This window comes from Bubalus bubalis, chromosome 12 (assembly GCF_019923935.1).
Source record: "Bubalus bubalis isolate 160015118507 breed Murrah chromosome 12, NDDB_SH_1, whole genome shotgun sequence".
NCBI lineage: Eukaryota > Metazoa > Chordata > Mammalia > Artiodactyla > Bovidae > Bubalus > Bubalus bubalis.
In genome coordinates this window covers 99,783,746-99,807,547 of record NC_059168.1, presented here as the reverse complement: position 1 = coordinate 99,807,547, position 23,802 = coordinate 99,783,746, and the positions used below count along the sequence as shown (strand labels likewise).

The following is a 23,802-nucleotide window of genomic DNA, read 5'->3' as shown; positions in this document are numbered from 1 at the left end:
ACATGGCATTCTTTTTATTAAAATTTCATTATTTTGTAAATTCTTTTAAATTTTCAAAAAATAAAATCCCAGTCTTGAGTAGCCAGTATCTTATGAAGTGAAATTCAAGAGAAATGTTCAGAAAGCATTTTAAAAATCAGCAATATGAAAGAACATGGAAGAAATAAAAAATAATTGATACTTTCTTTTAGGTAAGAGGAAAAACCAGACAGTCAACTGATCCTCACGTCAGTATCAAACTAGTTGTCAAAAGAAATGGGGATTTTTAAGTGCAGTTTCCTTTTTTTATGGAGGCTTCCTAGCTGGCTCTGTGGTAAAGAATCCACCTGCCAGTGCAGGAGATGGGGATTTGATCCCTGAGTTGGGAAGATCCCCTGGAGGAGGAAATGGCACCCCCCTCTAGTATTCTTGCCTGGAGAATCCCCCGAACAGAGGAGCCTGGCGGGCTACAGTCCACGGGGTCACAAAGAGGCAGATACAACTAAGCACACACGCCCTTCATTTTTAAAGGGAATCTGCAATGTTTTGGAGTGTTATACTTTTTAAAGTGAGGTGCCATTTTTGAGAATCTCTGGATTTAAGTTTGAAAATAATAGGCTTCTAAAAACGGATTGATCAGGAAGAATCTTAATTTTATATTAGAATAACCAGTTTATAAAATAGGAGACCTTTGTCTTTTAGTCTCTGGAAAACAGTTTGACAAGGGCTCAAAGCTGGGTTTTTATACCTTGCTCCTTTTCACTTGGGAATTATTATGTGACTTTCACAGGGTCACATACCAGTGACATCTGTCCAAAAGTTTATGAGAAATAGCTTCTTCAGGTATTTGAGAACTATATTGTGCCAGTCATTAGTTTGGAACTGAGAGATTTGAGCAAACTCCAAGAGTTGGTGAAGGACAGAGAAGTCTGGCATGCTGCAGTCCATGGGGTCGAAGTCAGATGCAACTTAATAACTGAACAACAAAAGAAAGGGAGCACAAATTACAAAGATTTAAAGGTGAAGTATGCTCTTGAACCATCTGGTGATGTCCATGTATAGAGTCTTCTCTTGTGTTGTTGGAAGAGGGTGTTTGTTATGACCAGTGCATTTTCTTGGCAAAAATATTAGTCTTTGCCCTGCTTCATTCCGTATTCCAAGGCCAAATTTGCCTGTTACTCCAGGTGTTTCTTGACTTCCTACTTTTGCATTCCAGTCCCCTATAATGAAAAGGACATCTTTTTTGGGTGTTAGTTCTTAAAGGTCTTGTAGATCTTCATAGAACCATTCAACTTCAGCTTCTTCAGCGTTACTGGTTGGGGCATAGACTTGGATTACTGTGATATTGAATGGTTTGCCTTGGAAACGAACAGAGATCATTCTGTCGTTTTTGAGATTGCATCCAAGTACTGCATTTCAGACTCTTGTTGACCATTATGGCTACTCCATTTGTTCTGAGGGATTCCTGCCCACAGTAGTAGTAGATATAATGGTCATCTGAGTTAAATTCACCCATTCCAGTCTATTTCAGTTGGCTGATTCCTAGAATGTCGACATTCACTCTTGCCATCTCTTGTTTGACCACTTCCAATTTGCCTTGATTCATGGACCTGACATTCCAGGTTCCTATGCAATATTGCTCTTTACAGCATCAGACCTTGCTTCTATCACCAGTCACACCCACAGCTGGGTATTCTTTTTGTTTTGGCTCCATCCCTTCATTCCTTCTGAAGTTATTTCTCCACTGATCTCCAGTAGCATATTGGGCACCTACTGACCTGACTCTTTCAGTATCCTATCATTTTGCCTTTTCATACTGTTCATGGGGTTCTTAAGGCAAGAATACTGAAGTGGTTTGCCATTTCCGTCTCCAGTGGATCACATTCTGTCAGATCTCTCCACCATGACCCGCCCATCTTGGGTTGCCCCACGGGCATGGCTTAGTTTCATTGAGTTAGACAAGGCTGTGGTCCTAGTGTGATTAGATTGACTAGTTTTCTGTGAGTATGGTTTCAGTGTGTCTGCCCTCTGATGTGCCCTCTTGCAACACCTACCTCTGATACCCTCTTGCAACACCTACCTTGGACTGCAAGGAGATCCAACCAGTCCATTCTGAAGGAGATCAGCCCTGGGATTTCTTTGGAAGGAATGATGCTAAAGCTGAAACTCCAGTACTTTGGCCACCTCATGCGAAGAGTTGACTCATTGGAAAAGACTCTGATGCTGGGAGGGATTAGGGGCAGGAGGAGAAGGGGACGACAGGATGAGATGGCTGGATGGCATCACTGACTCGATGGACGTGAGTCTGAGTGAATTCCGGGAGTTGGTGATGGACAGGGAGGCCTGGCATGCTGCGATTCACGGGATCGCATAGTCGGACATGACTGAGCGACTGATCTGATCTGAGCTGATCTGATGCTTTTGAACTGTGGTGCTGGAGAAGACTCTTGAGAGTCCCTTGGACAGCAAGGAGATCCAACCAGTCCATCCTAAAAGAAATCAGTTTTGAATATTCACTGGAAGGACTGATGCTGAAATTGAAACTCCAGTACTTTGGCCACCTGATGCGAAGAACTGACATTTGAAAAGACCCTGATGCTGGGAAAGATTGAAGGCGGGAGGAGAAGGAGACGACAGAGGATGAGATGTTTGGATGGTATCACCAACTCAATGGACATGAGTTTGAATAAACTTCAGGAGTTGGTGATGGACAGGGAGGCCTGGCGTGCAGTCCATGGGGTTGCAAAGAGTTGGACATGACCCAGCGACTGGACTGAACTGAAAGTAAAGGGTTTTTTAGATAGTTACTTCTCAAATTCTATGAAAATGCTATCTTGGCGATTTTACTTAGGCACATGATTTCAGAGTTTCAAGAGCAGGTTATTTGCATAATCATGATACTGTAACTGGGAACAGACCTGTTGAGTAACAGAGCAAGTTAGGTTTGCCTCTCCCTGGCCACATTTTCAAAGGGGCATTAAACTTTAAGGTACTGACTGAAAAAGCCTTGAGGGTCTGGAAAGACTACATCCTAAAGCTGACTTTCGGCCTTACCCTCTTTGTCAAGTGGGTCTTATTTTTCTATTTCCTCTAACATTGCAAGATCTACTGAAGTTTGCCACTAGTAGCAGAATTTGGAGTTTGAATCTAGTGTGATTAATAATGTTTGACATCAGTTTAGAAACAGAGATATTTAATGTAATTATGGGGTTAATATTCTCCAGTTATGATTGTTGCTTGTCTTTCTTATAGAAAGAGATGACATTTCCAATCAAAATTCTGTATAAACACAGTACAGGGAACCAGAGGTCAAACTAGAGCTTGGCAATATATTCAGAAGTCAAATGTCACTTTCATTCTTTGACTTGAAATGTCATTTCTTGGGGCTTGGGGAATGCCCACAACTCTCCTTGCAGAGTCATCTTCCTGGAAAAGCTAGCCCCTGATACATCTTGAATCCTGCAGGTTGGAGAAAAACTTCCAATCCACTTCTCCTCAATTTGGTGGCACAGTGTGTAACTTGCTCAGCCACAGACAACTGGTTTTTCCTGATTTTATGCACATCTTTATAGACCTTCAGGGGAATTCCATTATTGAGTACAAAAATTGGTTGCAGTCTTAAGATTCTACTCACGACAGAGTTCTCCTTTTATTCCACTCCAACTTTTTCCACTCCACTGCTTTCTTGGGTCCTTAGTAAGTAGTTTGAATGCTAAACAAATGGAGAATTTTAAGCTGGAAACTAATGGAACCTACTTTAAAGGAAAAAAAAAGAAATCCTGAGCATCTCATTAAGAAGAGTACTTCAGTGATAGACAACCAATCAATGGTAGTTCAGGCAATCTGTTTTGCCAAATCAGGAGTGCTTAAAGGATTGCTTTCCTTGATAGAGGAAGTAAAAATCCTCCAAAAAATAAGAGGAAAAATAGGGAACCGATACTTGTGCCCCCATGTGCTACATTTTAGGACATTTTACATGTGTTCTTTCTTTTCATCTTTGCAGTAACTTTTGGAGCAAAGCATTATGTCCATTTTATGGAGGAGGAAACTGAGGCCTAGAGAAGGGAAATAAGCCAAAGCTCTACAGGTTTCTGTGCGGGGCTATCCACTCTGTGCTCACACCAGCTCCCTTCTTTCAGCCTCATAACAACCTTGGAGGTCTGTGTTTTAAGTGAAGTTCTGAGAGTTTAAGTAACTTATCTAAGGCCACAGACCTAATAAGTAGTGTAACACTAGGATCCCAATGGAACAATTACAAAACCACTTAGTGTATTAAAGAGCAGAGCGATCACTTTGCCGACAAAGGTCCATATAGTCAAAGCTATGATTTTTCCAGTAGTCATGTACAGATGTGAAAGTTGGACCAGAAAGAAGGTTGAGCACCAAAGAATTGATGCTTTTAAACTGTCGTGCTGAAGGTCCTGAAAGTCCCTTGGACAGCAAAGAGATCAAACCAGTCAATTCTAAAGGAAATCAACCCTGAACATTCATTGGAAGGACTAATGCGGAAGCTCCAATACTTTCCCAACTCATTGGAAAAGATCCTGATGCTGGGAAAGATCGAGGGAGGAGGAGAAGGGCCACAGAGGGTGAGATGGCATCACCGACTCAATGGACATGAGTTTGATAATACTCTGGGAGATGGTCAGGGACAGGGAAGCCTGGCGTGCTGCAGTCCGTGGGATCACAAAGAGCTGGACATGAGTTAGTAACTGAAGAACAAGGAAGCTTTTTAAATAGATTAGATAGTGATATCTCTACATATAAGCCCCTGAATTAGATGTTTATACTAGCAAGAGCATTGGAGTTACTGAAAGACTCTATTAGAATTGTTTACCTCTAACTCCATGGCAACTATACAGGGTCTATATTTTCTAGATACCTTATTTCAGTGCTAATAACATCTGTGTGATCAGATTATTCAGTGGGAATTTATGTAGTCACCTGCCAAGATCATAACTTTGTAAATCAGTATTCTCCACATGTTCCTAAAAGGTAAAACAGGTGTATATAGCCCAAACCGATCCCCTAGGTAATTTAGAGTCCCTTGGATAGCAAGGAGATCCAACCAGTCCATGCTAAAGGAAATCAGTCCTGAATATTCATTGGAAGGACTGATGCTGAAGCTGAAACTCCAATACTTTGGTGACCTGATGCGAAGACCTGACTCTTTGGAAAAGACTCTGATGCTGGGAAAGATTGAAGGTGGGAGGAGAAGGGGATGACAGAGGATGAGATGGTTATGTGGCATCACTGACTCAATGGACATGAGTTTGAGTAAACTCTGGGAGTTGGTGATGGACAGAGAGGCCTGGCATGCTGCAGTCCATGGGGTTGCAAGGAGTTGGACATGACTGCAGGACTGAACTGAACTGAACTGAACTGAGGTCTTTTCAGTATTTACATAAATGGGGTTTACAATTGTTTAGGCATTAAATCATGTCCGGCTCTTCTGCAGCCCCATGGACTGTAGCCCCCCCAGGCTCCTCTGTCCATGGGATTTTCCAGGCAAGAATACTGGAATGGGTTGCCATTTCCTCCTCCAGGGGATCTTCCTGACCCAGGGATCAAACCTCCGTCTCCTGCATTGGCAGATGGATTCTTTACTACTGAGCCAGTGGGGAAGCCACAGGATTTACAATACCTCTTGTGAAAACTGATTCCTAAGCAGGTCAGTCACAGTGACTTGTTAATAGAAGTTCTTCTCTTAAACTCACTCCCTTTTACTATAAGGTAAACTGAAATGGATTCAGTTCCTCCTAAAAGATACTGTGCTGTATTTAATCTTTTTCTTTGCTAGCTTATTTCTTTTTATGCTGAATCCTGTTGGTTTCTATTGCTTTAAAATCAGTGGTGACTTTTCCTTTGATTTCTTGGAGATTCTGATACCTTCAACCCTTTTTTTCAGTTACCACCAGACTTAATGAAGTTAAAGGTATTTGCAGTGTGGTCTAATTAACCTAGTTCCATACAGTAGTGCTGCTGTGGCTTTTAATGGGTTCCTATAACTGTTTCCTGCTTACTCATCTTAAAAGGTTTCCTTTTAATGTGGTCTCTCTCTCTCTCTCTCTTTCTGCTATCTCTTGCTCTTTGTCCCCCTGTTTCTCTTCTTTAGAGCTGCAGGTTGTTTTTCCTCCTGATTAGCATCTTTTCACAAGTCACTGTTTTTGATAAGTCTTCTAGAAGGCAGTCGAGATTAGATCACTGTATTTGAAAAAACAGTAAATCTTGGCAGAAGAAATTGAGGTGATTTGTGAGGCAGGGTTCTGTTAGATTACCTGCATTTCACTCAGCATTTCCAAATAGCAAACTAAACTGTGCAGTATTGATTGAGTTTCTGACCCCTCCAACTCACTCAAGCTGTTAATGAATGTACCTTGGAGGTAAGTGACTGGCTGTTATGATGGTTACAGGTCTAGCAGGATTGGAGTACAGAGTTTCCAGACCGGGTAACTGAGAACAAAATATTTAAAACGCACACTAACAACAAACTGGTGGAAGGAACTCCTTACTGAAAAAAGACAGACCAAAACAGGTTTGACAGTTTAAATTTATTGTAATCCTGTCCAACAAAGGAAGCAGACTTGGTTTATCTGCAAGAGTAGAACACCACCCTTGCTCCACCCTCTCCTGGAGAAGAATGATAAGCTGGTTGAAGCTGGGTGTAGTGGGATTAGAGAGACAGGCAGCTCAAATACTTCTTAAATGGGGCCCATTTTAGGAGTTCACAGATAGTCAGAAAAGTCAGTAGGATTAGCTGAGGAAGAAAGAAAAGTTGGGGGAGAAAGGGCCTAGTGATTCAGAGGAAGGAGTCGGAACCCAAACAGTTCTCCAGTCCCAATCCTGGAATCGGACTTCCCTGGTGGCCCAGAGAGTGAAGAATCCGCCTGCAATGCAGAAGACCCTGATGGATCCCTGGGTGGGGAAGATCCCCCGGAGAAGGAAATGGCAACCCACTCCAGTATTCTTGCCCGGAGAATTCCACGGACAAAGGAACCTGGTGGGCTACAGTCCATGGGGTCGCAAAGAGTGGGACACGCACACACACACAATCCTGGAATGTTATTTGTGTATACTCTGGGAGTGTAGGGAAAAAGGAGTCCGTATCTACTTAAAAATTTGTTCTCAGTTTACCAACCACTGGCCGGGTAACAGGTGGTCGTCATCTCTCGCTGAGCTGGGTAGTTACTGCCTCCCTTTGGCGGGAGGTGGGGGAGGAGGCTCTGAGCTTCTACAGAGGTGGAGGCCTTGTCCTAGGCCACCCAGCTAGTGAGTGCTGGTTGGCGGGACTGGAACCAGAAACGCGAATCTGTGGATCCAGAGCCTTTGCTTTTTTCACCCACTACGCGGCAACGTGATTTCAACGTCTGAGAGTTTCTTGGCCGAACAAGTCGGAAATCACCGGTTTCAGAGATTAGAAATCACCGGTTGTGCGCCCCTGGACTTCTTTCCCCAGCCACTCTGCTAGGTCGCTCTCGGCCTCCGAGTCCTTCTGTGTGCAGTACGCAGACAGCACCGCACCTGGCCCCACGGCCACCCGCGCAAGGCTGCGAAAGCCCCCCGGGCCTCCAAGGCTTCCCGGGCGGTGGGGGAAAAGACCCCCTCGAGCCAGCTCTGATGGTTGAGCAACGAAAAGCATGGTCCTTAAATTCAAAGCGGCGCTCGGCGCAGGGGAGCAACCTCAGGCCTCGGCAGAGCCCCCGTAATAACAGGGGCCGGCTTCGTTCGCAGGCGAGTGGTTTGTCCCTAAGAGCAGAGAGTGTGGCTGCTAATAAGTAAAAAAAAAAAAAACGGCAGCGGGGAGGCCGGCGGCTGCAGGTCCCACCGGGGCCCCCAGCTTTCTGCAAGTCCTTCCGGACCCCTGGGCCACGCGGGCGGGGGGCTCCCGAGGGGAGGTTGGGCCGGGGGCGGGGCGCGCGCGTGCGCGAGCTGTCAGGCCGGCCCCGCCCCCGGCGCGCGGCCCCGCCCCACCCCTCCCCCACCCCTCGCTCTCGGGTGTGGGGCGGGCGGGCGCTGCGGCGACCGCGGCTGCTGCTTCCTCGGGCCATTTTGCCGAGGAGCGACCGGGGAAGAGGAGCGCCGCGGAGACCCTAGGCGAGGAGCGGCGAGCCGGAGGAGGCGGCGGCCGCACGGAGCACGAACTTTCCTCGATCGCGGGGATCTCCCGGGGAAACGGGATCGCTGGGGAGGGGGACCGCGCCCCGCCGTGCGGCGCGCCCCTTCCCGCCCCCTGCACCATGAGCTGGGGCATCGAGCTCTGGGTGAGTGAGGGGCCGGGCCCGCGAGGATGCAGGGAGGTGGGGGAGAGGTGCCTGGTGCGCCTGGGCTGGGGGACGCGGGCCGGGCTGCCCCCGGTGGACGAGATCACTTGCCAGTCGGGGGGTCTCGGCGGCCCTGGCGGGAGGCGCAGGTCCGAGTGCCTCTCTTGAGCGGGAGGTGCGCGCCAGATTCGCCCTTCCGAGGTGAGGGGGGGCTGGTGTGAACCGCGCTCCCCCCGCCCCGGCGGCCAGAGCAGGGGCCGCTGGTGTGGGTCCCCTCCACGGCCCGAGAGGGGCACGCGGATCTGGGTCCCCGCACCTCCCGATCAGAGGCGCGGGCGGGACCCCCCTCTCTTCAGCGCGGCGGGCCGACTCAATGGGGGCGTGGAAGGCCGGGGATTTTCAGGGCTACGTTAGGTATTCGGCGCCCAGACCCGCGGTCCCCTGCTGTCTCTCCAAGGAGGTGCGGGTGGGTCGGGCGCTCTCCCGGGGGGCGGGGCGGCCCTGGCGGGGCCGGATCCCAGGGCTTGGGTTTGGGGGTGCCGGGGTGAGTGAGAACTGGTGTCTTTCCTCTAGTGGCGAGGATGTTTGCCCTGTGGTGGTTTGGGGTGCGCTTGTGATTCTCCCAGGGCAACTCAGATCTTGGATTTGATGGGATTGCGGCGTTCGGCCAGGAGGGGGAGAGTAGTAGGAGTTAGAGGGATGCCTTGTGTTGCCGCCTGCGGGAAGAGGCATTAGCGGGGTCAGTTTTGTATTTTTTAACCGCTGGGAGGAAAGAGTCTGAAATGCGGTAGGGAGCGCCCCGCCGGGATGTTTGACCCGGGGCGCGGATGGATAAACAAGCGGCGTGGTGTCTGCAAGCTCCTCTCTCCCCGGACCCGGATGCCAAGGCGGCGCACTGGCGGTCCTGGGGAGGAGAGGCTGTGGCTTGTGGACTGGGGCTTGTTTTCCTCTGGATTCCTTGCTTCCTCTGGATTCCTAAGGAGATCTCTGGGCAAGCGATGGGCAGAGCGGAGTGCAGAGGAAGAAGGAGATGAAATCTCAGTTATTGCACCGAGACGTCCTCAAGATGAGACATTTCCCAGGAGGAACTCGAAAGTGCCTCCTTTCGGAATTCCATTTGTAAAGGGTGTGGAGAAGAAAGTGTGGGGTGGTGGTTGCTATCTGAGTGGAGGCCAAGAAATCTCACGTCAAAATAAAAGGTTAGAGCAGCTATAGAAACAGAGCGCATCCTCCCTTAATTAATTTTTTTTTTTGCTTTAATTGTTTTTACATAACCACTTCTTAGGCTCAGAAGCAGCTACTGTTATTGATACCAAAATCCTGAAGGCAGTAGTTCCCTTAAATGAGAATTCATTTTGTAAACATCCCCTGTCTAAAAGGATCTCAAATTTTCGACTGATGTTTGCAAATATTCATTCTTAAAGTAGCAGATGGTCGTTAAGTATTCATACACAGCCAATTCGGCAGAGTCTACCATTTTAAGTGTTGGATTTCTTTGCTCTTCAATTCCTTCTGCACTCCCTTTGCCTCTTTTTACCCTAGGGGGAACGAATCAGAATAAATTTTTATCAACAGAGTAGAAATTTTGGCACAATTTTTATTTTCACTTGTTCAAACAAGAGAAAGGGTTTATTGGGAGGAGGGAATACAATATATTTCCAAGTGAAATAGGCTGTAGTTTAGGGATTGAACACCATGGTGGCCATTTCATGGTGATGTTGGTGAATGTTATAGAAGGTGATCCAGAAAGGGGTGGGCGGTGGGATAGTAGTTATGAGGAAACACCAGATAAAATAGCCTCAATCCTCTGCATTATTCTGTACACTTCTTTTGGCAGGTAGAGGGTGGAAAGGAAGGCAAAGGCAAGTTGTTGAAAATCAGTAGGAAATGGAATATATACAAGTAAAAAGAAACCTTTGATTTGCTTCAAAAGAGTTTGGGGTGATAGTGGATGGGAATGTGAATGAAATGAAATTGCGCCAGAGCCGGTCACTGCTGACCTGGGTAATGGGTACAGGAAGGCTTGTGATACCAGGTTTTCTACTCTCTAGGATTGAAATTTCCTACAGTGAAAATAACTGGAAAAGATTTTTAAGGGAGAAGGTGTGTAAACTACTTGAAATTTTTTCTCACTTGTTAAGGTTTACGAGAAAGAACTAGTTATTTGTTGTCTCTAGGAAGCACCTGTCCATGAAGAGTTAAAAAAAAGAAAACGGCGTTCTACTAGAGTATTGCCCTTTGCCCTTGAGTGATTTAGAGGTTAATAGAGGGAAAAGAATGGAACTTGTAATTTGTACTAAGAGAAGTGCAAAATCTGAGTTTAAATTCCAAGAAGCATAAGGGCACCAAAATGTCTGTTTTCAGTTGCCTCATTTCATTAAAATTTGAGATTAAAAAAGAAAATTTAAAAAAACAAAAAGAAGAAAAACGTGAGATTAAAAAATGAAGAATTGTGAAAAACGAACCTCCAGTTCTCTGGTGGTGAGAGATGTGGTGTGGTGCATGGGGCGGCCTGGCAGAGCCCTGATTGAGGGTTTTCCTTGAATGGTGGCTGTGGAATTTTGCACAGGGGTAATGAGATAATGACGGGGCACTCAAGCCTAACTTGGCAGAACGATGCTTCTAGATGGAGAGAGATGGAGCTCTGGTTTGGATGGCCATGAGTTCTTTGCGACAGGTCTTTGCAGCTTTCCTAGACCTTTACAAACGCCATCAGGTTTTACACATGTTTTAGGAATGCAAGTCAACGTCCCTATAGGCTTTTCAAAAGGACATGTTTCTAACGTGCACTTTACATTAAAGTTCTGTTCTTAGCCACATCCTGCTTTGTAGACAGTAAAACCGTTCTCTTCTCTTTTTTCTTTTAACCTCTTCATCGGCATAAATTTTGATATTCCTGATAGTGAAAAATCAGGAAATGTCAGGAAGTTCTCATGCAATCATAAAAATGAACTCAAAACCCATAATTTGTAATAACTGTACTAGATTGTGTGAAACTTGAGGCTTTCTATTTTATACCAGTAGGTTGTAACAAAGTATAAAATGGATGATTTGAAGTGATGGGGTCATTACAGAGTATCGAGCAGATGGGAATAGAATGGAAAAAAGAGTGGATATATCAATTTATGTATGTGTGACTGATTCACTTTGCTGCACAGCAGACACTAACACAACAGTGTAAATCAACTATACTCCAATAAAAATTAATTTAAAAATTAAAAAATAAAGTAATTAGGATATAATAAAATATTTCTGTACATCTCTTCCTAATTTGCATTTTAGTCAATTTTTAATTTTTTTATTGAATAGCTATTGTGTGTAAGACTGACAGGAGCCTGTGGTTTCACTTTATATACTTTGAAGCGATCTGCCTATTTCAGTGAAAGCATGTAAAATCGGGTTTAACTCTAGCCTGCAACCTCAAAGTCAAAAAAAAGATTTGTTTCCAAGATTAACCAAAATGCATTTACAAAAGGTCATGTTAAGAGGCTATCTAGTTTGTACTGACTTGTTCAAGTTGTCTCTGGTCATTGGAGAAATGGCAAAGCAAGAATTTCTTTTGAATTTTTTTGGGTTTTGTATCTGCATATTAAAAAGAAGTAAGGCATTACTGAAGTGTCAGCTCAACTTTTTATAAGCTTGATCATTAATGTGAAGTAAAAATAAATCCATTGGAAATTTTAACCTGCCTTACAATGGTCTACTCTTTGTGGCTAATAAATTACTAAGTGATATAATCTATTTTTATCTCCTAGTGTTCTCTCTGCTATCTTTCTTTCTTTTGATGCTAATAAGAAATGGAATAGCCCAAAATAATAACAAGAAAGCAGAGACTCAACTAATACGTATTGGTTAACATATTACTATGTTAAGCCACCTGTGTTGATGGTACTTAATTTTTTTTTAAACATGTTTTTAGGACAGTGCCAGGCATATAATGCTTTCCACAATTTGTTGGCTATAGTGACATTGATTGTGGTGTTCACTTTTAAGAGGCAGCAGTGAAAGTTGTTGACCAACTGGATCAGGAACAATACCTGCCTCACAGTAGTAGTTCAAGAAATAACTTACTGAATAAATGAATGAATCCTTTTTTTTCCCCTCTTGTTTTAATATTTGCTGGTTTTTTTTTTATTAATATTTACTTATTTTTTATTTGGCTGTGCTGCATCTCAGTTGCGGCATGCAGGATTAGTTCCCTGACCGGGAGTCGAACCCTGGCCCCTGCATTGGGAGTGTGGAGTCTTAACCTCTGGACCACCAGGGAAGTTCCAACATTTGCTGTTTTAAAGTAATGGCAGGATAGTTTTAGTGCCTTTCTTTGCTTTGACAGTGTAAAGATTAAAAAAAAAAAAAAATTCCAGGCACCTTTTTGTAAAAAGTAGACTATTTAAAATTTTTTTAATATATATTTATTTGCTTATTTATTTGGCTGTGCCAGGTCTTCGTTGTGGCTTGCACTCTTAATTGCAGCACTTGGGATCTAATTCCCTGACCAGGGATGAACTGGGGACCCCTGCATTGGGAGCTTGGAGTCAGACACTAGACCACCAGGGAAATCCCAATAGACTACTTTTTAGAGCAGTTTTAGTTTCACAGCGAAAATGAGCAGAAGGTCCAGAGATTTCTCATATACTCCTTCCACACAAACACAGTCTAGACCTTTTTTCGTTTTTTGGCCACCCCGGAGACCTGTGTGCGGAAGCGTGTGTGCGTGCTAAGTTGAGTGTCTTCGATGCTACGGACTGTAGCCTGCCAGGCTCCTCTGTCTGTGGGATTCTCCAGGCAAGGACCCCTGAGGAGGGCCTGCAGAAGCTCGGAGTCTTAACCCCTGGACCTCCAGGGAAGTCCCTCTAGACATTTTTTTTACCTTTAAAGTAGAGCTTGAAAAGTTGTCTCTTTTCTGTTGTTCATGTGGCTGATACCTGATGCATATGTGTGTGTTTATATAAGAACACTGTGTGTGCGTGTGTGTGTGTGTGTGTACGCGCTCCTATGCATGCTAAGTCACTCATTCTTATCCAGCTCTTTCTGACCCCATGGACTGTACACCAGACTCCTCTGTCCATGGGATTCTCCAGGCAAGGGTACTGAAGTGGGTTGCCCTTCCCACCTCCAGGAGATCTTCCCAGCCGAGGGATAGAACCCCCATCTCTTGAATCTCCTACATTGGCAGGCAGATTCTTTATCACTGCACCTCCTGGGAAGCCCATAAGAGCACTTTATAGTGTGTTAAAATTTTAAGCTAGACAGTACTGATTCTTTTTTTTAACATTGACGTAATTAACTAGTTGCAGGATTTGGAGAATTATTACCTTTTCTCACTGCCCAGTACTCAATGGGGCAGAGTACTAACAACAGTTCATAGCTCTCCTCCAGCTCTTTTCTTCTTTAACCCTTCAGAGGTTTCTGTTTGGGATAAACACGGCAAGACTGACATGGGAGACATCAATCCTGGAATTAGGGTGAGCAAAACCACCTCAAAAGACAGACCAAAAAAAAAAAAAAATCAAGTGTAGTTCTGTCAACCCCACCTTTCCATTAAAACAGGGTTTGCACTGTCTTCTCTGGATAGTAGATTTTTTTTTAATATTAATTTATTTTTTATCTTTATGTTCTGTAATTGAAGTATAGTTGATTTATAATGTTTCAGGTGTATAGCAAAGTGATCCAGTCATATATATATATTTCAGTCTCTTTTCCAGTATAGATTATTACACAATATTGAATGTAGTTCATACAGTAGGTCCTTGTTGTTTATCTGTTTTATATATAGTAGTTTGTATCTGCTAATCTCAAACTCATAATTTATCCCTCTGCTGACTCAATGGACATGAGTTTGAGCAAACTCCTTGAGATAGTGAAAGACAGGGAAGCCTGGAGTGCTGTAGTCCACGGGGTCACAAAGAGTCAAGACATGATTTAGCAACTGAACAACCTTCTCCTTTGGTCACCGTAGGGTTGTTCTCTATGTCTCTGAGTCTATTTCTATTTTTCTTTTTTTTTGCCACACTGCTCAAGGCATGCATAATCTTAGTTCCCTGACCAGGGATGTATCTGGAGCCATAGTATCGAAAGCGCCGAGTCCTAGCCGTTGGGCTGTTAGGGAAGCCCCAGTCTATTTCTGTCTTGTAGGTAAGTTCCTTTGTGTCATTTTTTAAAAATTCCACTTATAAGTAATATGATATTTGTCTCTCTGGTTCAGTCAGTTCAGTTCAGTTTAGTCGCTCAGTCGTGTCCAACTCTTGGTGACCCCATGAATCGCAGCATGCCAGGCCTCCCTGTCCATCACCGACGCTCTGGTTAGTAGATATTAAACAAAACAGGGGAGATCTGGTGATTTTGTGGTTGACATTTACCCATCAGTTTGTTGCTTTCACCTTATACTCAGACATCACCCTAAACATGCATTTTTGGCAGGTAAAGCTGTATTTCACTACCGTAAGGGGTTTTGCCTGTGCTTGCTGTGTGACTGCGTTAGAACTCGTGCTTTACATTGTGCGACATGGGAAGGGCCTCTTGGAAGGACTGTTCAACTGTCACCCACTCCTCGCTAAGCTAATATTGTGTTTCCTGCAAGTGGTGCTCATGCTTGTTTCATCAGCACCGCCCACAGTTTAAAGTAAGGCTTTATTTTGACACTTAAAAATTGCAGGCTACCAAGAATACGTGTATGCCCTAGGAAATTAATCTAATTAGATTTTGGAATGTGGGTGTGAAGTCTTCTGGAATTAGTGTTTGTAATGAAATATTTGTTTCCTGATTTAGTAATATATAGTCTTACCGGCCTGAGCCTAGTGATGTGTCTGGTTAATAAATTTAAAAAGTCAATAAAGGGCCAAATGTGTTTCTTATATCAAAGAGTTAGTTGGGAATATACACATTTTTTTAATATTGATTCTTTTAACTCATAAACTTCATCTGCAAGACTCTGTGCTAACTTTCTGTAAATTTTAACAACGTCAATTGCCTAATACTAGAACTAGATTCATACCACCACCACCACCAAAAAAATAGATGAAACTTAAAATTTCCTGTTGCACAAATTATAAGGTTTGTTCACCTCAAAACTGTAATATCACATTCACTATATTATGGTTTCTTTTTAAAACTTAGAACACACTATTCTAATGATTGGAATGAAATTTTTAATAAGAATTAATTCTTAGACTAAAGCTATGGTTTTAGTGTGTTAACAGTTCAGCAGCTACAGTTTCCACCTTTACTTCTCTACTCTACGGGTTGTAAAAATAGAAATAGATTATCATTGCATAAACTCTGTAGTTCTTGTAATAATTTCACATGCACCATGCCTTAAAAACAGTTCAATTGGTGTCATCAACGTTGCTGATTATTATCATGCTGTACACCTCACACTTATTTTCTGTATGTCAATTATATCTTAATAAAACTGGAAGAAAAACAAAACCAAAGCAAAAAACAAAACACACTGCTGCTTACGGAGAGTGTGCCATGCCTCAGGTGCTGTGAAAGTTTGTCGTCCGTCATCTCATTGATTCTTCACAAGAATCCCGTGAAGTTAAAAGAACCATTTGGGCCAGCATCTGAGAAGATTCTGAGATGAAACTAGGAATGCTAAGCTTTGTGGGGAAGGAACCACCTGTGAAAGGAAAAGGGAGTAATTGTGATTGGGCCGAGGGAGCCATCAGACCATAATGCTGCCTGAGAAAGTCTCCACCAGGCCGATGAGAAGCTCTAGAGCAAAGATTATCCATTCGGGGAGTCCCACGGTGGGCAGAAACGGCCAGGCCCTTGTACCACTGCCTTGCTCATTCACTGGCAAAGGGCTACCCCAAGAACAATGTGACTTTGGCTCGGAAGACAAGGCAGACCCTAAAGGAAGCTGTCTGCTAACCACACCCTGTGCAGCTGGGCAGCAAGTCCTTTCTGGAAGAAGGCTCTGAGTGGCACAGCGCTGCACTGAGCACACCATCATTATCCTTTTACAAGAGAGGAAATCGAAGCACAGAACAAACAGTAAGATAACCTAGCAAGTTCACGGAGCAGAAAGCAGAGATTCAATCCCAGGTCTGGGATTCTAGAGCTCTCCTCATCTTTCTTTCAAGTTAATACTATCAAATGTTTTTGTTGTTGTTGTTTGTCTATTTTATTTTTATTTATTTATGTATTTTTATTTTTTTAACACTAGAAACATTTTCTATTGGGATATAGTCGATTGCCAGTGTTGTGATCGTTTCAGGTGAACAGGGAAGGGACTCAGCCACACTAATTTTTTTTTAAATTGTTTGAACTTCTTAATTATAGGAATTTTCAAACATACATAGAGACAATATGATGAACCCCTCTGTACTCACCACCCAGCTTCAAGATTATCAGTGTTTTGGCATCTTTCTGTGTCATCTTTTTGCCACCATGTGGTTTTTTCGACCCCTCGGTCTTCACCGGCACACATCGCAAAACCTCTCTGCTGCCTCCTTTTCTGAGGAATCTGCAAAGAGCCCAAATTGTCCCTCCATCTTTTAAAGTGTGAAAACAGAGAGAACCAGCCTGTTCAGTGCTTGACATACCTTGATTAAGGGATTTAAATACATGCTTTCATAAACTAATAAGGACCCTGTGAGTTTGTTATTCACATTTTATAGACCAGACCCACCCAAACAATGAATACCAGTGCTGGAATTTTTTTTTTTTTTTCTCCTAACACTAAACAAATGTGAGTTTTAAAAAATGTATCTTCTGTATTAGTAGATCATACTCCCTCTTTCCCCAATTCAGTTCAGTTCAGTCGCTCAGTCGTGTCCGACTCTTTTCGACCCCATGGACTACAGCACGCCAGGCCTCCCTGTCCATCACCAACTCCCAGAGTTTACTCAAACTCGTGTCTGTTGAGTCGGTGATGCCATCCAACCATCTCACCCTCTGTCGTCCCTTTCTCCCGCCTTCAGTCTTTCCCAGCATCAGGGTCTTTTCAGATGAGTCAGTTCTTCGCATCAGGTGGCCAAAGTATTGGAGTTTAACGTCTTTAACAGCTTTGACAGCTTTAACGTCAGTCCCTTTAATGAATATGCAGGGCTGATTGCCTTTAGGGTGGACTGGTTGGATCTCCCTGCTGTCCCCATTACTCACTCGTATTTCCCCAACCACTGATGGGGGTTTTGCTCTCTGAAGCATTTGACGTTACTCACGTTGAGAATCACTGAGAAATAATGACTCATAGCGCTGTGCTGTAATCACAGCAGAAACCACTATAAATGAAGCTTCTGTTCTAGCAGGTGCTGCGTGTATGTCTAATGATCCCCCCATTCCTGTAAATCTGAAGGTTATTTTTCTTTTTAAAGAAATTAATTTGTAAAGGTATTGTGAAAGAGAATGAAAGTGAAAGTCACTCAAGTCGTGTCAGACTCTTTGCGACCCCATGGACTGTAGTCCATGGAGTTCTCCGAGCCAGAATACTAGAGTGGGTAGCCTTTCCCTTCTCCAGGGGATCTTCCCAACCCAGGGATCGAACCCAGGTCTCCCGCATTGCAGGCGGATTCTTTACCAGCTGAGTCACAAGGAAAGCCCTGTAAAGGTGTTATAATTTGTATCTATTAATTTGTATTACAATTAAATAAAGGTATTAATTTGTAAAGGGAGTATCAAGTTTCTGATCTGGGGTTTAACAAAGTTATGTCTTGATGAAAAGTACTTTTAATGAAATTGAGACAGCAAAGAGAATTAGATACTGACCAGTTTGTGGGTGATCTGGCCGTCCCAGGCTGCACCTCAAAGTTTTGGTTCCCTAGGAACAAGAAATTAAATATTTCCCTTCATTTCAAAAGCAAAAAAAAAAAAAAAAAAAACCCCGGCACCTTTACAGGAAGCTATACCCTTTGTACTTCTATCTGCACAACCAAAATGGACGGTTCCTGAAATGCAATAAAATACCTATAGGTCTTTGGGAGAAATGGTGTGGGCATGCCCAGATGGATGAGAGGGCCTGGAAGCACTCAGCCAGGACTGCACGGCTTGCCCCATCCAGCATTTATTAGTGTTGGGCACATCTTTATCTCTGCTCCTCGTTTTCCTGATCTATAAATTGCTACGGTGAAGCTTGCCTTCTTCACGAGAAAGTGCAAAGATGAGTGCCTGCTTGCTTGTGAAGTGCTTCGAAATTGTTGGATGAGAGGGGATGGGTAAATACAAGTTAGGAGAGTCTTGTTGTTCAGTTGCTCATGTCTGACTCTTTGTGACCCCATAGACTGCAGCACATCAGGCTTCCCTGTCCTTCACTACCTCCCAGCGTTTGCTCAAACCCATGTCCATTGAGTCAGTGATGCCATCCAACCATCTCATCCTCGGTCGGCCCCTTCTTCTCCTGCCTTCAGTCTTTCCTAGTATCAGCATCTTCTCCAGTAAGTCAGTTCTTCTCATCAGGCGGCCAAAGTATTGGAGCTTCAGCTTCAGTATCAGTCCTTCCAATGAAGATTCATGGTTGATTTCCTTTAAGATTGACTGGTTTGATCTTCTTGAAGTCCAAAGGACTCTCAGGAGTCTTCTCTAGCACCACAATTTGAAAGCATCAATTCTTCGGCGCTCAGCCTTCTTTACGGTCCAGCTAGAGTCTGGGGGAAGGTTAAAGGGGAAAAAAACAGACAAACCTGTTCCTTGGGAACAAATTGCAGAGTTCTCCTGCTGGAAGCTAGTCTGTGTTAAATGAACATTTCTAGTTTGCATGGCACAGGCTGTCCTTTGATTTAAAATTCTGTTTTCATGTTAACCATAAAATAAAATAACCTAATAGTAGCAAAGTGCCTGGAAATAAGTGCTTTGGAAAGGAAATCTGAATTATAGACTATGCATGCATGTTTAGCTCTTTTCTTTAAGAGATAAGACTCTAACCATTGTAATTTTTTAGCAACATACTTGAATCTACTTAAGGTATAATCTTAATATTATCCCTCAGGTGGGCATAATTCTTTGTGGCTATTCTTACCATTTTAAAAAAAGTTCTGCCGAAGTCACATTGTCCTCCCCCCTCCCCTGCAGAATCCGGATATTTGTTGCTTGAGGCAGCTAATGAATATTCTGTATATCAGCTTAGTTTGAGACTGTTTTCTTCTTAGCAAAGAGAACTAAGAATTTTAAAAATGTTTGTGTTAGGACAGATACATATGAAAATGACAATGTTTGTGCAAAGAAAGTTGGATTTCGTGAGTGTACATGTGTATGTAAAATATATTTTTCAACATGACTCTGAATTTTTAAATTTAAAATTTACTTATCTTTAAAAGTAAAGCAATTATCCTTCAATTAAAAATAAATAAATTAAAAAAAAAACCTAGGTTATCTGTTTGCATTATTCAATTTTCAAAAGATACTAAGGTTACATGAAAAGTCTGTCATCTTAGGATAGATGTAACTCTTAATTGTCATTACCATTTTCAGCAAGAGGATCAGTGATATTGGTGGCAAATAATTACAACTTTAGTACATAAAGGAAGACACCAAAATCAGAAAAAAGTACATCAGATGAGAGAGACATACTCCTTGAGAATGACTGAGACTTCATATTTTGTCCACAGTATCTATTTACTCTTTGAGCATCTGCTAAGTGCCAAGACAGTGTTCTTGCCCGCTGGCTTACAGTCTAGTCAGGGGACAGAAACATACATAGGAAATTGCAGTACAGTGTGATAAGAACTACGGAGAAGGCAGTGGCAGCCCACTCTAGTACTCTTGCCTGGAGAATTCCATGGATGAAGGAGCCTGGGAGGCTGCAGTCCATGGGGTTGCGAAGAGTTGGACACGACTGAGCGACTTCACTTTCACTTTTCACTTTCATGTGTTGGAGAAGGAAATGGCAACCCACTCCAGTGTTCTTGTCTGGAGAACTCCAGGGGCGGGGGAGCCTGGTGGGCTGCTGTCTACGGGGTTGCACAGAGTCAGACACGACTAAAGAGACTTAGCAGCAGCAGCAGCAGCAGGGGTAAGAACTAAGGTAGGGTAAACTACCTGGAAACTTGTACACAGGAGTGTAACTCAGTTGGGGAAGAACTGGCATCTATATGCTGTCCTGAAGGACTGGTAAGTTACACAGGTGAAGACAGGTGATCAGGTTGGGAGGGAGATCTGGACAGCCTTCCTGGAGGAGGGATTAAATGCCAGGTTCAAAAACCCACAAGTACAACAGAACGCCGAGCTCCAGAATGAACCGAGCCATGAAGAGAAGCCTTAAAAGGTAGACTGCGGCTGAAAACAGGTGAAGACAGTGGCTTCACCTTGGGGACATAATAAGATATCCACCCTTGAACTGCTGAAAGCAATTGCTATGGGGCTAGTTCTTCAGTCTCCTTACTGCAGTGCAGAGAAGGTTGGAAAGCAGCGACAAAGCTGCGGGCCAGACTAGGCTTAACTGGCCTATTGGATTAATCCCCTGATTTGGAGCAGAGAGCACCCCTTCACATTTTTCTAAGGGTGGCATCACTGACTCAATGGCCATGAGTTTGAGCAAACTCTGGGATTTGGTGATGGACAGGGAAGCCTGGCGTTCTGCAGTCCATGCGATCGCAAAGAGCCAGTCGGACACGACTGAGCGACTGAACTGAACTGAAGCGTGGAATTGGTGTAAATGATTTGCTAGGGAGACTTGTTGCCTAGGGAGGACCTGACAGTGCACTTTGTGCGTGGTGAGCCAGGGCATTGGAAGGATGAGGTCAATTTACTGCTTTGGCTAATGGGTTAAACAGTATATTGGCCTTAGTTCATTTTTGTTTTCTCTCCCAGTTGGACACAAACTGAAAACCTACAGTCACTTCTTTCTTGCTGTCTCTTTGTTTGTGCTCATAGTGCAACCTTGATAGGGCTACCGGGGTCTGCTTCTCAGCTCTTTTCACCTAACAGAATTGGTATTTTCAATCTGCATTAGAGGTGACTCACATTAACCCAACTCCCAAGACTGATGCACAAACCAGAAAGCAAAGTTTCAAATTTACAACAAGAAGTATATCTATGAAGAGACTAAGCTATTCATATTTGCTGAAGCACACATGTTTCTTCCTGAAGGCTAATCTTTGAGGAAAGTTAAATTCTATACAAAGTTTCTTGGAGAGCATAAAATCAAAATAGAGTTGGAGGAATTTAATGGATTGTGACGCCAAGCTGTGGAAGCCTGAGGCATCTGTTTCTTCTGGAGGGATAAATCTGCATTAAGGATAGAATGGAGTCTGTTTTGGGTTTCCCTGGTGGCTCAGTGGTAAAGAATCCTCCTGCCAAGCAGGAGACACGGGTTTGATCCCTGGATGGGGAAGATCCCCTGGAGAAGGAAATGGCAATTCACTCCGGGATTCTTGCCTGGGACATCCCATGAGTCAGACACAACTGAGCGACTAAACAAGAGAGTCTGTTTTACTGATACTATGTAGATTATTCCCTTTCCTTTTATATTTCTTTAGACAGACTATAACCTATTTAGTTAAGTCAGACTTTCTAAATTCTAATCTCTATTCCATCTTCCATCCCTGAGATTCCATCAGGGTTTCCAGGTTGGGTGTTGGGTGTTCATCATCTTCTCCCTTCCCAGCATTCCCTAGGCTGGCACGTCCAAGCATCTGTCCATTTAAAAGCTCTCCTAGGTAATTCTGATGTTGCTGAAGAAGCGTGATTTTAATACTAAGATTCCTTTTTCATACATCCTCAGTTTTTGCTCATTTTATCCTTTATAACAAGTTTAAAATCTAGCAATACTTTGGAGCTACTTTCTTACCCCGTTAACCACTTACGAACATAATCATTCTAAGGTACTCTTTCTTTGAAGTTACATGACATGGTGTCACTTCTTTTTAAAAATCTTTATTTATTTAATTTTGTCTGAATGGGGACTTCATGGCCGCACGCGGGCTTTCTGCTCTGGATGCAGAGCGCAGGCTTCTCACTGTGGTGGTTTCTCTTGTTGCAGGCTCTAGGGCACATGGGCTTCAGGAGTTGCTGCTCCCGGGCTCTAGAGCACAGGTTCCGCAGCTGTGATGAACAGGCTTATTTGCCCTGTAGCAGGTGGAATCTTCCCCAACCTTGTCCCCTGCATTGGCAGTCAGAGTCTTAGTGACTGAACCACCAGGGAAGTCCAGTTCTCTTTATTCCTTTTGGTTCTCTCATTGTGATTTATTCAGGCACCAGGTAAGTCATAATTCATTCATTCAGCAATATTAATGACCACCTCCTATATGTCAGGCTTTGTTCTGGGCATAGGGAAAGCGGCAACAAACCAAACGGTAAAAAAACATTGCCCTCATATATGTGATCGAAGGGCAAGTGTTTAAGGGTATCGCTAATGTATCCAATAACGATAAATGCTGTGGTGAAAAATAAGGCTGTGAGAGACTGAGAACAGGATTAAGGTTGACGGTGGCGGAGAGAGGGGGAAGCACAGAAGTTTAGTGCTGGACATTTTGCCAGATGCTCTTAGATATCTAAGTATCTAGTTAAATATATGCATCTGGAGCTCTGGGCTCTGGGCTGTTTGGGTCTGTTTGGATCTGATTATTCAATATAAGGTTGGAGAATCAGAAAATTCTAAGCTCTTGACAGTTTATATCCCTACAAGCACTCTTATTTAACTTTAGAAAAACTGTCATAATATGCTGCCCTTTTGGATAGGGGCTGTGCTCTCTCTGCTCCACTGTTTACCTTACTAAGAATCCAGACTTGCCTGGTGGCCCAGTGGTTAAGACCCCATGCTTCTAATGCAAGAGATGAGGTTTCAGTCCCTGCTCAGGGAACTAACATCCCACATGCTGCGTGGCATGGCTAAAAACAAAAACGAAGACAAAAAAAAGAAAACCTTACTGAGAATCATAATGTGAGACTTGTGTTAGGTTAGGAGGGGCGTAGACTATTAAGAGTTGATTGGTTTTGTAAAATGTTATAGGAGCATAATAAACAGATCTGAAGCTTCGATAGGCGTAGAAGTAAAACTAATGTACCGATTCATAGATGAAAAAATAAAAGTAAATGGCCGCTGATGGGCACTGAGTTTTTGGTAATAATCAGAAATTAATGTCACACATGCATCATTTTAATAAGCTTTTGCAGACAGTCTGAGTTTCAATTGTACTTCTTAAGAAGCTCCGCGTGTGCTTTGGAGATGCTTAAAGAATGTTTATAATTATTCAGTTTGCATTCTGTTGACTTAGGGATCTCTCTCGTGCCTGATATATGGCCTAATATTCCCCTTTGCATTTCTCAGAGGTAGTTTAAAATATTAGATCACAAAATCAATCAGATTGGACAGGGGGGAGGGCGGGATTCTACTTCAGACGTGTGACAGGTTCTGTTTTGCAAGGATGACCACAACAGTATCTCCCATTCTACCTGCTCTTCCAATGTCACCTTGAGAGTCCTCCCACTGAGGAGCGGGGGAAGGCTTCTGTCCCTTTCCCTTGACCCTAGGCAGATTCTTATGACTTCCTTGACTGATAGAACATGGTAACAGTGACACCATGTTATTTCTGAAGCAGGATTGTAAATACACCATGCACTTTGGCCTTGCCCTTTGGGGATGGTTACTCTTAGAATTCAGCACCACACTGTTAGGAAGCCCAAG

The 23,802-nt window shown here is 43.5% G+C and overlaps 1 protein-coding gene and 1 long non-coding RNA gene across 15 annotated transcripts in view; one reads left to right on the top strand and one right to left on the bottom strand.

The window, feature by feature from the left end:
* Positions 1–7,755: 7,755 nt before the first annotated feature.
* The window catches only part of FNBP1 (formin binding protein 1), a 135,715-nt gene continuing 119,668 nt past the window's right edge, over positions 7,756–23,802 (top strand). For 6 of the 14 annotated variants that reach the window (XM_044926443.2, XM_044926447.2, XM_025261846.3 and 3 more), the window contains exon 1: positions 7,960–8,240. In XM_044926443.2, coding sequence (XP_044782378.1) covers positions 8,217–8,240 — 24 coding nt within the window. In that variant the 5' untranslated portion in view covers positions 7,960–8,216. Of the gene's footprint in view, positions 8,241–23,802 lie in introns of all 14 variants that reach the window. The other 8 variants (XM_006044114.4, XM_044926445.2, XM_006044112.4 and 5 more) reach the window with 4 other exon arrangements.
* Positions 11,018–16,705, bottom strand: LOC123328666. The gene is made up of 3 exons (XR_006543660.2): positions 16,577–16,705; positions 15,702–15,861; positions 11,018–11,136 (listed from the first exon to the last, which is right to left on the bottom strand). It is a non-coding gene; the product is annotated as an uncharacterized LOC123328666 (long non-coding RNA).